General features: G+C 37.3%; 1 protein-coding gene across 5 annotated transcripts in view; it reads right to left on the reverse strand.

Annotated features, from left to right (window-relative positions):
• Nucleotides 1-1702: 1702 nt before the first annotated feature.
• The window catches only part of pdlim7 (PDZ and LIM domain 7), a 45817-nt gene continuing 32691 nt past the window's right edge, over nt 1703-14828 (reverse strand). For all 5 annotated transcript variants that reach the window (XM_084431229.1, XM_084431231.1, XM_084431230.1 and 2 more), the window contains 6 exons: nt 10601-10662; nt 9909-10146; nt 9321-9501; nt 7705-7825; nt 5557-5672; nt 1703-3562 (listed from right to left, as the gene is read on the reverse strand). In XM_084431229.1, the coding sequence (XP_084287355.1) occupies nt 3476-3562; nt 5557-5672; nt 7705-7825; nt 9321-9501; nt 9909-10146; nt 10601-10662 (805 nt within the window). In that variant the 3' untranslated portion in view covers nt 1703-3475. The remainder of the gene's footprint in view (nt 3563-5556; nt 5673-7704; nt 7826-9320; nt 9502-9908; nt 10147-10600; nt 10663-14828) is intronic.

The raw sequence follows: 14828 nt of genomic DNA on the forward strand, positions 1-14828 counted from the left end.
GGATCACAAATTGTCCGCTTTCATCTTGAGCAGTAATGACGGCCACGTCTGAAGAGATGATTGGAGGAGCCCGGCACATTCTCTCCACAGCAAGGCCTGTTTCACTCAGCTAACAGAGAACTCCAGTTAAATGCCATATTGTGCACATTATGGGTTTTTGTTTCATGGTTTTTCTACCTTATGTTTCCCTTGGTGGTTTTCGTAAATCAATTAACCAGTCAGCTATTTCTCTCTCTTTTTTTTTTTTTTTTTTATCTATGAAAGTCTTGTAGATAAGTAGCCTACTTTTCATATGACGCAACCAAAGTGTATGAGCCATCTGGAGCATTTCTTTCATATCTATGCCGATTGTGTTTTTTTTGTTTTTCGAGTACAAGTAACATTCCTATATTCAACACTCTTATCTATTTTTCTTTCAAGATCTCATGCTAACTTTTCATTTTGAGCATTTCACTGGTAAAACGATTTAAATATGTAATACAGCACTTTGTAAAGTAATTGTAAATGATATTTTAATAACAAGCCAAAAAAGACAAGACAACTGACGTAACATTTGTCAAAGTATAACCTGTGAAGTGTTTGCCTACTGTTCATTGGTTATAGCACTGAGTTCATTCTTTCTGCAGTGTTTGAGGTTTAGACTGTTTCCGCCATTAGTTTGTTCACCGCCGCTTTGTTTCGTCCTGAGGCTGTTGGTTTATGGGTAATCAGTTCTTAGATTCCTACGAAATCTCAACTCTACGTCATGAGAAATAAATTTAGACAAGGATTTGGTGTAAAAATGGTCAGATTCCTAACACTCAGGTTTACAAACAGTTCAGTTGAAACGGACACGTTGCGCATTTCTAAACGTTCTTTACAGAGCGCGCAACAAAATGAGTTTCTCATTGATGTCGATACTTCTCACTGACATGAAAATCATTCCAGCAGTCTTTCGTTCTGAGCTCACAAAGCAGAAGTCAGCAACCAACACTGAATAAAGCAGATGCCATGATATTCACTAAAAGAACCACCGATCTCTTTTCATGACTGTACATTTTGTCAGCCTCATTCATGGCTTTTTCTGTGTAAATGAATGTGTGAGTGTGCTATTTCTTTCCACTGAGTTTCTTTTTGAACTGAGAAACGTAGAATTGTGTACTTGTGAATGTTCAATTCGATTTCTTAATTCAATGTTCCTTGCCTTTCTGCAAGTCAGAATGCTGTATTTATTACATGCCACAGCGCTTATGCAATTGTACAATTCTTTTCTATTATTATTATTATTATTCTTTTTTTTTTTTCTTTTTTTTTTTGGTAAAGTTACTTTTCATTTTTCTTGTCGATGTAAATTGTCGTCGATGATTTTGTGGTAATAGGAAGCCCTCTTCTGCAGAAGGTTTCCTGTACTTTTTGGACAATGATATGGATTTGTGGGTAGAATTTTGGAAATTCGTTTCTAAGTGCTTTCAAGTATTTACTTGGCCTTATGTATATATATCTCTCTATGAAATTTCAGAAAAGGTATGTATAGTAATTGAACCTAAAATGGATGTAAATAAATTATATATTGTTAAAAGTGGAGTCGATTGATTTATGCTAGGCCCTCTCGCTTCAGTTTAACACTTACAGAAGGATTCAATCCGTAGCCTTCAGAATTCAAATGCATGCAGAAAACCCAATGACACTGCCATTCATATGAGTAAGTCAGCACACCGCAACATGAATGCAGGTGATTTATTGACTAAGTGTCTCTAGCACAATTTCTTTATAAATGATTTGCGCCATCTGACATATAAACCTCTGCACAGAATACAGCAGTTTGACACACAATAGTTAAAGGCTGCAAAGCAATAAAAAAAAAAAGGCACTTGATAGTTGATACATAACACATTGTCAATACAACAAAAGTATAAAAATTGAGCTGTTGCCTCAAATATATATAGCGTTCTAAGAGCAGGATATTGGAGGGTTGCATTTCTTCCGATTAGAGCGGAGGAGATCACGATAAGGGAATGATGTTCTGGGCAGCATCTCTATGTTTGGATGTTACTGCCCAAATGGCATAAGATTATGCACATATCGGCGATATCTAAAATCAGGAAACCACTGGCCAAAGCTTTAAATAACACAGCGAGCAAACGCTATAAGTGACTCAGTTACCATACAAAATTGCAGGATCCGTTTACGCCAATGCAAACCGGTTTTATGGCATCACGGGCCTTTCCTTAATTCAAACTACCTGTCTGATTAGAACAGATGAATGTAGGGTATTTAGTATTGAAGACATGTAGAGACCATTGGTTGGGTCAGGATGGAACTCATGCAATCAGTGCTAATGTATTTCAGCGTAGCTGCCAGGGGCATTTTATTCCTCTGTGGTTTGCCATTACCTTAAGTACCCTGGCAGAGCAAATCAGGCAGAGCAAAAAAGTAGGCTGCACAGCATCTGGGGGATTGAGGGGCCACTTTAAGATCCTGTCTGAGTAGATCACATGCGCAATGCTTTAGCCTACAAAATGGATTGTATGGAGTAAGACTAGATTGCTTTACTCATTGCACGGAAAATGCTTTGTCCTTATTTGTGACAAAAGAGAGGACAGAACTTTGGATAATAAATATACATCAAAGTGTAGAAGAGATGGATGAATCTCATAAAAAAAAACGTTACGTTTTACACTAAAATAAAGAGAAAAACACTTTTCCGTTAGTTTTTTTCCACTGTGACAATATTTTCATGATAATCGCATTCCCTTTATTTTTAATGGTGATTTTTGCTCTATTAAAATAAGCATAAAAGGCATAAATCATGATGTATAAATACTTCTTTTTTTTTTTTTTATTGCATTACAGTAATTAGAAAGACACAAGTAGGGAAAATGTGCACAACGGTCATGGAAACTAATGTTAAAAAAAGTTAATATTCTTACAAATGGCTTAATTTTAATTATGCAATATAAAAAGGGGTGACATATGACCTCACAAGTATTGAAATACTGAAACGAACCAAATCTATCTAAAATGTGAAAGTAAAGTGAGCCGTATAAGTGAGTGTAATATCTTTGGATTTACGAAGCATCATGAATACTGCAGGTGTACTTGTGGAGGTGGAGGTGGAGGTGGATGTGGATGAGGAGGGACATCCAAAATGCCTTGTTATCCATTCTGACATCTGCCATTGTTGGTCCTAACAGTTCATAAGCCGTTTTTCCAGTTGAATGACTGGCATCGTAACAGCAAAACTGAGGCCAGTCTGTCGGCTTACTGTAGCAAGCTACCGAAAATTCAGATCCGTGCTTTGCTGAATGATACATTCTTAGTGAATGCTGATCGAAGCGGGCTATAACAGCCGGTGAAAGCCAGCGGAGCTGCTGTATCCATCACTCTGTCAGTCAGCCATATGTTACAGGCTTCAAGTAAAGTAGTTGGTCTTGTTTGGCATAGCTATAGACCCCCCAGTCTCCGCTCCGGCCCCTCCTTGAAGAACAGCAGAGCCTCACAGCGGAGAGAAAGCGTGGCTTTTACACAGTGGCTTGTCCTTCTTTGAATAGAACGTCTTCCCCTCTAGATTGATTTGACAGATCTGAGGAGATGAAAAATGAGCATTAAACAGTGGAAATCAAACTCTTATTCAGTCATGGAGCCAATGCAAAGGGACTATTCAACAGGGCTATTCAATAGCTGCGATTCACCATTTGCTACTTGCTAGAAGCCAATAATATTAGGGGGGCGAAATGTTTGAATTCTAGAGAGCATTTGGGTCAGTAAGATATTTTTAAAGAAATCAACTCTTTTCCCACCGGCGTTTCTGAAAAAAAGTTTCCAGTCACCGCCAGCATTTTTGAAACAAAAGTTTCATGGCCCCCAGAATATTTTTTTTTTTATGAATATCTGAACATGCAATATTGTCAAAAGAAAGGACAGAGCCTCTGCTTTTAGACAAACAAAACAAAAAACTTTTATTTTAGCTTCATGCATTGTTTTTTTAATCGACATTTGAATAGGAGTGTTTCATAAAAAAAAGGCTGGAAAAAAAACCGCGGGAAAATAATAATATAATAATAATAATAATAATAATAATTATTATTATTATTATTATTATTATTATTATTATTATTATTATTATTATACGCTGCATGTTTCAGAGTAAAGCACAGCACTGGGTTCATTTTCAGTTTCGATTCACAGTAAATGCGACTCAAACACACAGCACTTGCATTTGGGAATGCGACGTGCGCCAACCATCTTCCCAAATTCGGAAAGAGAATCATTATAAATCTGTTGTAGTCAACAAAGAGAAACGTTAAGGTCTCTCTGCGGTTTACCGCCAAAAATAAAAGCTCAATGGTTTCATGTTTGAAAGCAAATTTAGACAACCACATGTTAGTATTGCAATTTTACCATTGTTCTGTAAAATAAAATAAAATAAAATAAAATTGTAATTATAAAAAAGTTAATATTATGATTGGTATTAATAATAATAATAATAACAAAAACAATAGCAATTCTATTAATACTTTTATTATAACACATTGTATTATAAGACAATATATTATTATTATTATTATTATGATTGTTAAATATTAGATTTTTTCATTTTGCAGTACAATAGAATGTATTAATGCAATAGTAAGATATGTATTTATTAATTTAATAAAATAATACAAATAATAAATTGCAGGTCAGGTTTTCCTTCTTTTTTGTCTTTTGCTGATCACATGCCTGCAATGTTCCTCACAAATGTTTGCTATTTATTGTGCTCTTGTGGGCAGCAATGAGGGACACAAATAAAAATTAGGCCATCCTTAAAAATATTAGAAAAAAAGTGTCGGTAGGTAGGTCTATTTTTATTTTATTTTCAAGATTCAATGAAAAAAAAAATTTGTCATGATGATTACATAGGTATGAATTTAAACTAATTTGCATATCGTGACGTCACTGACTGGGTCAGAATCAAGAAAGAAGCCACTAGATATCAACTAAAGTGGATTTTCAGAGGGAAACAAATAAATTAAATTGACACTCAATGGTGTAAACATAATCATAGATGACGCGCCACGGGTTTTTATTTAAAAGAAAGAACGTAGCTTATGTTTGTATGTAGGTCTAGGCAATTTATATTCACAATACTTAATAACTAATATTATTTTATTGCATTTGTATTAGTTGTTTGAAGAGTTAAAAAAAAAATCAGTCGGTCTTAACACAAGTTTACAACCGGCAAGTCGGTCGGACTAAAAGGGGAAAAAAATTAATAATTGGGTCGGTAGCCTACTAAATTGACAGGGTCGGTCGGGTTACGGCAAACAAGAATATTTTTAAGGATGGCCTTAATGAACAGATTAAATTCCGAAAAAGAAAAAAAAAAGCTAAATAAATAGCAAGAGCATCTCCAGTACTTCCATAAGAGAATATCTGGAATATTTTTAAAAGCTGCGAAACACTTAAACTTCATGCAAACGCAGCCGCTGTATGAACTGTCTGGGTTCACAGTGGCTATTTCTTGATAGTGTTGCGTGGCGCAGAAAGTTTAAGATGGAGTTTCGGGACAGGTCCCAATGCATCAAAATGACTTACGGCACAGACAAAGCAAGTGTCATGCCAGCTGTAGCCCAGCGCCTCAAGGAAACGGTCCCCCGCATCAATCTTGAAGTCACAGCCATGGCATTTGGTACCAAACATCTTTTCATAGTCTGCAGAGAAAAACAAACCAGCCAAAAAGGGCCTATTAATCCAGCGAGGAGGAAATGCTTGGTCAGACACAGAGAGAACAAGACAAGACAAGAAAGAAAGAAACGTCTTATCGAAAGGAAAAAGAAAAGGGATTACATTTTCTCAGGCCTCACATGCTCGGTGTGTGATAACACACTGGTCCAGATTCCTATTTGGATTGCCCCAGTTTTAGCCATTACGGAAAACTTAAAAGTTGCAGGCTTTACGTCTCGTACGCAAGGTAAGTGGTTTAAAGCACAATCCTTTTAAGGTGCTGAGACTGCAGCTATTTTATCAACACTAGCTCTTTATTTCTGACAGAAGCAGCTGCCCACTTGCTGCTGACACAAGACTGAAACTCTTCAAAGCTGTAAAGCACCGGAACTGCAATGCAAGCCTATTTACATAATAAAGACACACACTCCCTTCAGATCGCTTAATGTCTGTTTATGTAAGATTAGGGGCCCAACAAATGTGACAATGTGATTAACTGCACTACATAAATATAAATTAAACATGGAAGGTGGCTGAGTTTAGCAACTTTCCATCGCTCAGGAAACAAAATGAATGAACAATTTCACTACTGAATTCAAAACTACTTCAACCGTGGTTCTCATGTGGGAAAATGTAAGTTCGAATCTGATCCGCAACATTCCCGAGCTCCGATAAATAAAAGTGTCAAAAGGTCCAAAATAAAAGAACAGCCGCCACACAATCTCTAAACACTTAGAGCTGTGGCAAACATGTTTGATTCTAATGTCTCCTGCTCTCACTAGTCATATGTTTACACGTAGATTTGCACTTTTTTTACTTTTAATGGCGGTTGAAAACCCAATTGAAGGCCCATTTTCTGCCACTTACTGCGTGACAGCTGATGTAAAATAAAGGATCGGGCTCAGGATAGCTGATTCGACCAGTTAAAAATGCCTAATTGGCCCCGTTACTGATCCTTGAGATTGATTGGGACATCCCTAATATAAATAAGTACCTATGATCACGCGCGTGAACTCGACAATCGACTACTGTGGACTTCCACCGAAAACAGGATGTAAACAAAGGTATGAGCGCTGGCTGAATTAACTTCATTTTTATTAATATCTCTAACATCTACTGCAGTCAGATCCACTCGTGTTCACTCGGAAGGAATCACTCACATTTTCTGTGCACTTGTAATGACACTTAAAGGATGTTAAGAGGCTAAAAAGCAGGCTTACTACTTGCCCCATTGAAGTCAATAGGGTGCAAATTTTAAAAATAGAATAACTCGGTGTAGGCAACACCGATTTTTGTCGTTGTTCTCTGTATTGACAGCACTCCAAATGTACAAAAAAATGAGCTCAATGTTAAAATTGACCGGAGTTCTCCTTTAAGGTCTTGTGACATGGTCCGTGATGCATTTATATCTCATTCGAAACGCACCAGAGTTCGTTTGGAAGCGGACCGTGACGCATCTTTTCAGCGGTCGTTTGGACACGTATTCAAATGAACAGTGCATTTGCATCGAAGTTTGTTTTAACCGAACCAAACATGCCGAGTGTGAACACACCCTCAGTCGTAATTCTCCATAGTCCTATAAATTAAAGTGTCAAAACAAAATTAAATTAAATAAAACTAAAATTCCTGATGCCTTGTTGCATCATAAATGCAAGCATCAAAAAAAGTGAACTACTGGCTACTACAGCACATGCTGACACTTTCAGCTGGTCAGCATGAGCTTGAATCTGTATTGTGATTCGAATAAACAAAAAAGCTTTAAAAAAAAACCTGAACTAACAGTATTAATGGTTTCATTGAGCAGCAAAGCACTTTCTACTAATTGCATATTTAAAGTAGATTCTCGAGCATAAAAGTTCTCAGCAAAGCTCCTAATCAATGTTCAGGGCCGGTATGGAGCAGATTTGAAGTCTGAAGTGAAGTGGCAGCATTTGAATGATTAAACACCGCAGGAGCCCGCGCTCGGCTCTCGGCAGGGGCTGTCGATAAGATGTGCGGCCGGGCGTACGAGTCGCTCACCTCTCTCGCAGTAGGGCTCTCCCTCCTCCATGTAGAAGGCCTGGTTCCTGATGGGCATTTTGCAGGCGGCGCACAGGAAGCACTGTACGTGGTAGGTCATCTTCAGGGCGTGCATGATTTCCTGTGGAGAGGACAGAGGGGTGTGAGGGAGCCGTTTTTGAGGTCATACAGACATTGTCATAGTATTATATTGTCATATTATAACATTAACTTACATAGTTTTTTTTTCTACAATTTGCATTAATGCATTCCATGATTCAATTCTGGTAACGCTTAATAATCATTTCTGTTAAGCCATTAATATTAAATAATGCTTTACAGATCAGTGAATATACATTTTTAGAAGAATATGTAGCAAATTCGAAAACAGCTAAAGTCAACATGAAATGCTGTTTGCAGCTCATTTTTTAACACTTGGAATAATGAATAAATAAATAACCTACTAATGTATTGTGCACAAAAAGACAAGAAATGTGTGTAAATATTTTCAGATGATCAGAAAGTAAATGGGGTTAAATGATGTTGACTTCTGACATTTTTAACTAATTGAATGTATATTACATAACGTAATGCTCTGTATATTACATATATACTGTATATATATTATTATATACCACCGTTCAAACGTTTGGGGTCAGTTCGATTTTTGTTGTTGTAATTATTATATTGTTTTAAATGTCTCTTATGCTGCATTATTTGTTTAAAATACATTATTGTAAAATTGTACAAAATTATAAAATAATATTACAATTTACAATAACCGTCTTTTTATTTTAATATAAGTGACCCTGAATCACAAAACCAGTCACAAGTCGCACGGGTATATCTGTGGCAATAGCCAACAATACATTGTATGGGTCAAAATTATCGATTTTTCTAAGTAAAGATCATGTTCCATGAAGATATTTTGTACTTTTCCTACTGTAAATATATAAAACATTTATTTTTGTGAGTGAATGCAGCACAATCGCAAACATAAATGAACAACTTTAAAGGTGATTTTCTCAATGCTTTGATTTTTTTGCACCCTCAGATTCCAGATGTTCAAATAGTCCTATCTCAGACAAATATTGTCCTATCCTAACAAACCAGACATCAATCGACCATTTATTTATTCAGCTTTCAGATGATGCATAAATCTGAATTTAAGAAAATTGACCCTTGTGACTGGTTTTGTGGTCCAGGGTCAATATTTAAATATATATATATATATATTTATTCCTGTGATGGCAGAGCTGAATTTTTAGCATCATTACTTCAGTCTTCAGTGTCACATGATCCTTCAGAAATCATTATAATATGCCGATTTGCTTTTCAAGAATGTTGAAACCAGTTCTGCTGCTTAACACTGTTGGGGAAACAGTAACATTATTTCTCTGGATTATTTGATGTTTTTTTTTTTTTTACATTTTATCAATTTCATACATCCTTGCTGTATAAAAGTATTGTGGTATGGTATATATATACTTTTTTTTTTTTTTTTACCAGTCTCCTTAACGATTTAACAAACTATTCCACAACTCAGTTTGAATGGGTCAGTGTATATTCCTGTGAAACTCTACTCAAAAGAACTGCATTGTGTGTTTGTGTTGCAGAACGATAGGAAATGCGCTCACCCCAGTTATTTTCTTCTTGCATTTGGCACAGTTGGGTGAGTAACGGTTGTCATAACACTTGGTGCAGTAAATGGATCCTTTCTCCTCAAAGAAGCCCCCCTCGTCCAACACCTTTTTACACTGACAGCACATGAACTCCTCAGGGTGCCAGGAACGACCGAGCGCCACCACGTAACGTCCCCTAGAACACAGGCACACGAACACAAAGTCTTACAACTAAAGCCTTTTGCACTGAAGTGAAAGGGTCAGCTCAAGCATCAGCAGCTGGGTTTAGCACTCTTAAGTGTTCAGTGTGCAAAAGCCATTCTAATGGAAATAGTAGGTCAGACGCAGAAACCCACTGCATTCCGTATTGATTCTCCACAGCAGAAAGCCCAAGGACATGCCGCTATTTCTGTGCTCAGCGTATTTTAAGAAATATTCCTGCCTTACAAAGTTTGACAACCTTTTATCCCTCCCCATGTCTTGAAGTAATGACATTTAGCACACAGTCATCATTGATTTGGAGGTATTTTGGGCTGCCTGCAGCAGTTAGCTTTGGGATTTTACTACATTTTTGGCAGTCCTGAAGTATGACTCCAGCCGTACCTGATGATCTTGTTGCAGGCGGCGCAGAGCGGCGTACAGCCACTAGTGTCGGCAGGGCTCTGCTGTGCTGCCTGAAGGATGGAGCTGCGGTTCTGCATGGGAGTGGGTTGGACCGGCTGCTTGTGCTGGGTCACCACCGTGCTGGTCTTGTCTGGGTGGTAGCGGTCTGCAAACCCGGGGTCCGTCACCCATGGTGGCCTGCAGGACGGGCCGGAACTCATTGGCGCTTTAGCTGGTGCTAAACAAAAAAGACAATGAAACATATTTTTTCAGCACTTCCTCACTATGGTCCAACAGAGACCTGTTAGCAGTATGTACCATTTATGGGCTGCTATTAAAACAAGTGCAATCGTAGTCTAAAATGGCTTGCTTTTATCCAGAGATATCATTATCATTGAGATGCTGCTAACACCATGAGAGGAGAGCAATAGGAGCGGCTCATGGTTTAATTCAGCTTATATAAACCGCATCTCGGGAGAGTGATAATTGAGTCATATTATCATCTTTGACTATAAACACATCAGTGCCCCTTATGTCTTACTTTTCCCATTAACATCAGGCCTGTCTGAGCCAGCCGGACCGCTCCGTGAACAAGTCAGCGAGTTAAGTCCTCCCCGTGGGAGCGACTCCGGGCCGTGAGTCAGTGCGTAATGTGAGAGTCAATCTATTCTGTCAGTTCTGAGAGTACTTACCTTGAACTTCATCAGGTTTGTCTGCTGGCTTGGACTTGGCAGGACAGGGAGTTACTCCGTGACTGTAGAAAGAAAATTTCCTTTCAGAACACAGGCCATAATAAAACGCCGTTAACCAGAGCCAATGAAAATGTTATTAAGCTATGCGACCTCTGACATCTACATCCTGGATGGAAAGTACACTCCTGAACAAAGCGAAGAGATTAAAACATCATGACCTGGCATTTTATGCAAATTAAAGTACAGGATGGGTGTTTTCTGCTTTAATTGTGAATAAAAATCAAACATTTCATCTTTATTTTTTTGTACTTTCTTCAACAAAATTGCAACATATTTAGACTAGTTAGACCTTAGGTTATCAAAGAAATATCTTGTTTTAAAAAATATGTATTATATAAATTATATATTATATAAAGAAAATATATTACACACACACACTCATACATATATACACATATACATACATATATATATATATATATATATATATATATACACACATATACATATATACATATACATATACACACACACACATATATATACACATATATATACACATATACATATATATATATATATATATGCTAACTTTCAAGGGGGGCCCAAATTTATATATATATATATATATATATATATATAAAAATTGGGGGCCCCCTTGAAAGTTAGCAGAGGCCCCGGTCCCTTGGTTGAGATTTAAACTGATTTAGACTATGTGTGGTTTTAGCTTACAGATTACTCTAAAAATGTCAGTTGTAGCATTTATGAGCTTTTCACCATACATCATCTGAATGAAATGAATAAACATATCCAGATCTGGTACTTCATCAAAGCTACATGATCACACAAGAACAACACAGTCATGTGCTTTCCAGATGTGTGTATGCAGTTTTATGTTTGCGATTATGAGTATGTCATTCCTCATGTTTGGTTCTTTCTCAAATGAATTAATGTCGTGAAGTTCCCTCGGCGTAAATCTATACAGAGTCAGCCAAACAAGTCTGTCTCATGTTTTAATGCCAAACATGGTTTTAAAATGATACCAGTTGGACAAAGCGAGATAACGAATGATTAAATCTCTATTCAGAGAGATTTAGAATCGATGCATACTGATTTCAAACAATGTCTAATTATCTCTTATTTGTGCAAAACACATTTCAGTTCTGTCCCACACACTAGTGTGCTGCCCACAACAGGAAGTCTGTTCCAAACAGTAAGTAGCAACATTTTCGTTTCTACCCTTGCTTTGGCCAATGTCTAAACTAGAATCGCCAATCCCAGAGTGCACTGCACTGAATTTTATCCATAAGGCTATAGAATTTGATCAAGATAAAACAATTATATATATATAAAAATGCAGTATCTGATGTAATGCCCAAGTCAAGTCACCTTTATTTATACAGAGCTTTATACAAAACAGATTGTTCAAAGCAGCTTTACAGTGATAACAGGAAAATTATGCATTTCAGCTGATGTTCAACGGAAGTCAGTTCCGTGTTGTAAAGATCATCAATTATTAAATGAGTTAATTTCATCTATAAAGCAGTTTTGCAAATAATTATGTCATCGTCCAGTTCAGTTCAGATCTCACACAACAGCACCAGTACAGTCAGATCAATAATATAACGAAGTCAGATCAAAGACTTGAGAAATAAAAAGACGATGCACTCATTCATTCCGCCATATAGAGTGGTGCAGGTATGACGTCACTTTGTAGGCCAACCGGCAGTAGGCATCACGCTGGTTTCCTCGACAAAAACCCAATAGGATTTTCCCATAGGCTTTTGGATTATGACTAAAAACAAGCTCTGTGATCAACAAAAGTTTATGATACTTGCACGTTTTGTCCATCAAGATAATTATCACAGATGAACACAACTTATGTGAATTTTGAAGCCAAAATTTGTTGCCCGAAGTAAAAAAAAAAAACAAAAGTAGGCTATAAACAAGCTAACGTTACTCCACGGTACCGCAAATTCAATGTCACCGTCACTAAGCTTCCGAAAACTCTTTCAGACTTTATCTGATAAACATTTTCCCAGAACGTTTGAGCTAGAATAGTTTATAAGAGCACAATTATAACCATAACCATGCTGTAAAAGTGGACTGAGCTTACCTTTTTGGCGTGATGACGTTTAATCTCCTCGACAACCTCTGTAGTCCCACTTATTAGCAACCGCCTTTTTAGAGACATGTAACAGCTTCAAAAAAATCACGAGTTGGGTAATATTGATGTATTTTATGTCGTAGAATAAAACGTGAAAGTGTCTTGAGCTTGTGTTCACCACAAACCTTATTTCAGCCATTTAACCAAAACCCCATTGACTTTGGGACGATGGAACCGGAAGTGCTAAAATGCTAACTCACTTCGGCGTTTTGGCCTACAAAGTGATGTCATATCTGCACCACTCTATAGACCTAATGTAGCCCCGCCCCTTTTCAGCGCTGCGCTCGTTGTCTTTTGTATTCTGGTCTGTATTTTCACAATGATCTTACGTATTTATGAATGAACGGCTCGTTTTAAAATCTTCCCGGTCTACTGGCATTTGTTAAGACATCTGCTTAATAAGTAAATCCACTTCACCAACTAATTACTCGACAGCGATGCCATAGAAATATACAGAGCGACTGCAAAAACGGTAGTTCAAAGATGGCTGTGTCTGTGCTTGTTTCTCTGGCGCGTTGCACTTTCTCCCATTCATAGTAATATAAGTCCAGCCTTCTAAATAAAAGAGCCAATCGGCATTTGGTAAAGCCATTGCATCACTGCAGCTGCCATTAGAAGCTCCGGTTGCTATAGAAAGAGTCAGAGCTCTGAGAGGCGCACTTATGACTGCACATGCGCATTGGCTAGTCCAGCCTGAAAAATGCAGATTTCAAATATGAAATTTAATCGTAAGCTTGGTGAACAGGTTTGGAGAACTAGCCCATTCAAAGAGATTGGAGCTGTACTTGCATGACTGAAAAAGCTGCCGAGAGACGTTTCAAAGATGGCCGCCGAGTGAAATGACTTGCCTTAAAGGTGCAGTAAGCAATTTCTGAGAAACGCTGTTGATATTTGAAATCACCAAAACAAACATGTCCCTACCCAAAAGGATCACACCCCTATCTTGATAGCTCCACCCCCATATTCACAAACACACGATGCAACACAGGCACCTTCCCCATCATGAGTGTATATGCCCCTTACTGCTGGCAACAAGTGTGTTTTGGTGCTCTGTCCGATCCACTTTTCAACAGTGTTTCTCAGATTTTCTTTGGTAATACTTGTGCTAAGTAATGCTTAGAATATAGAGTTGTTAGCTTATCTAGCCAGCAAAGCTAACATTTCAATGTTTGAATCTTTTTGGCCCTGCTGAAAAAAAGCACATTAAACCAGCCTAAGTTGATTTAAATAACAATTAAACACAAGAGGGAAGTTATTTATTCCCTCACTTCTTTGAAGACAAGGAAGTATTGTTGCGCTCAGATGAAGGCTAGTTGTATGTCCAGGTGCGTGAAACCCAATAAAATGTAGAAGAGACTATAGATGGTTCGCACTCTGAAAAAACTAGACAAAGTCTTTAAAAAAAAGAATCAATTATTCCCTCACTTCTTTACAATACTAAGGAACAGCCATGTATAAAAAGCAGAAAATGTTGAAATGAAGAAGAGGGAACAAACAGAGGCTGAAGAAAATAGAGGAGGACAGCAGAAAGTTTCACAATGTTTTATGTACTCATAGACATGAGTCAACAGATTATTTTATCTTATTGAAGACAGAACCAGAAGAAGAGCGATCAGATGACATCATAATAGTGAATTATGCTAAATTACAGTCAGAAAAAAAGAATGAAATATAAAGGAGAAAGAAAAAGAAAAAGAAAAATCCCAAGGGGGGCTACACAACAATCAGAAAGACGAACAGTACTGTGATGGATACCTCCTCTGAACAACCACAAAAATCATAATAACAATAAATTAACATGATTATCAGTTTGTAGAAACGATACCACTTGAAAGAGACTATGTCACACCAACAGCATTCAGATATTCCTAATGGGAACATGAATGTAGGGCTCAATTTGTGTGGTTTTTTCCGACTATGCCTGCGTTTCTTCTCACGTTTGTTTTTGCTATTTTCAACTTGCATTGTTTTTTTTGGTTTTTTTTTATTATTTTTTTTTACATTTTTTCATTAACTTGACAACCCCCCCCCCCCCCCCCCCAATCCCCAATTTTTTGTCCT

The sequence above is a fragment of the Rutilus rutilus genome (assembly GCF_951802725.1).
Source record: "Rutilus rutilus genome assembly, chromosome: 14".
NCBI lineage: Eukaryota > Metazoa > Chordata > Actinopteri > Cypriniformes > Leuciscidae > Rutilus > Rutilus rutilus.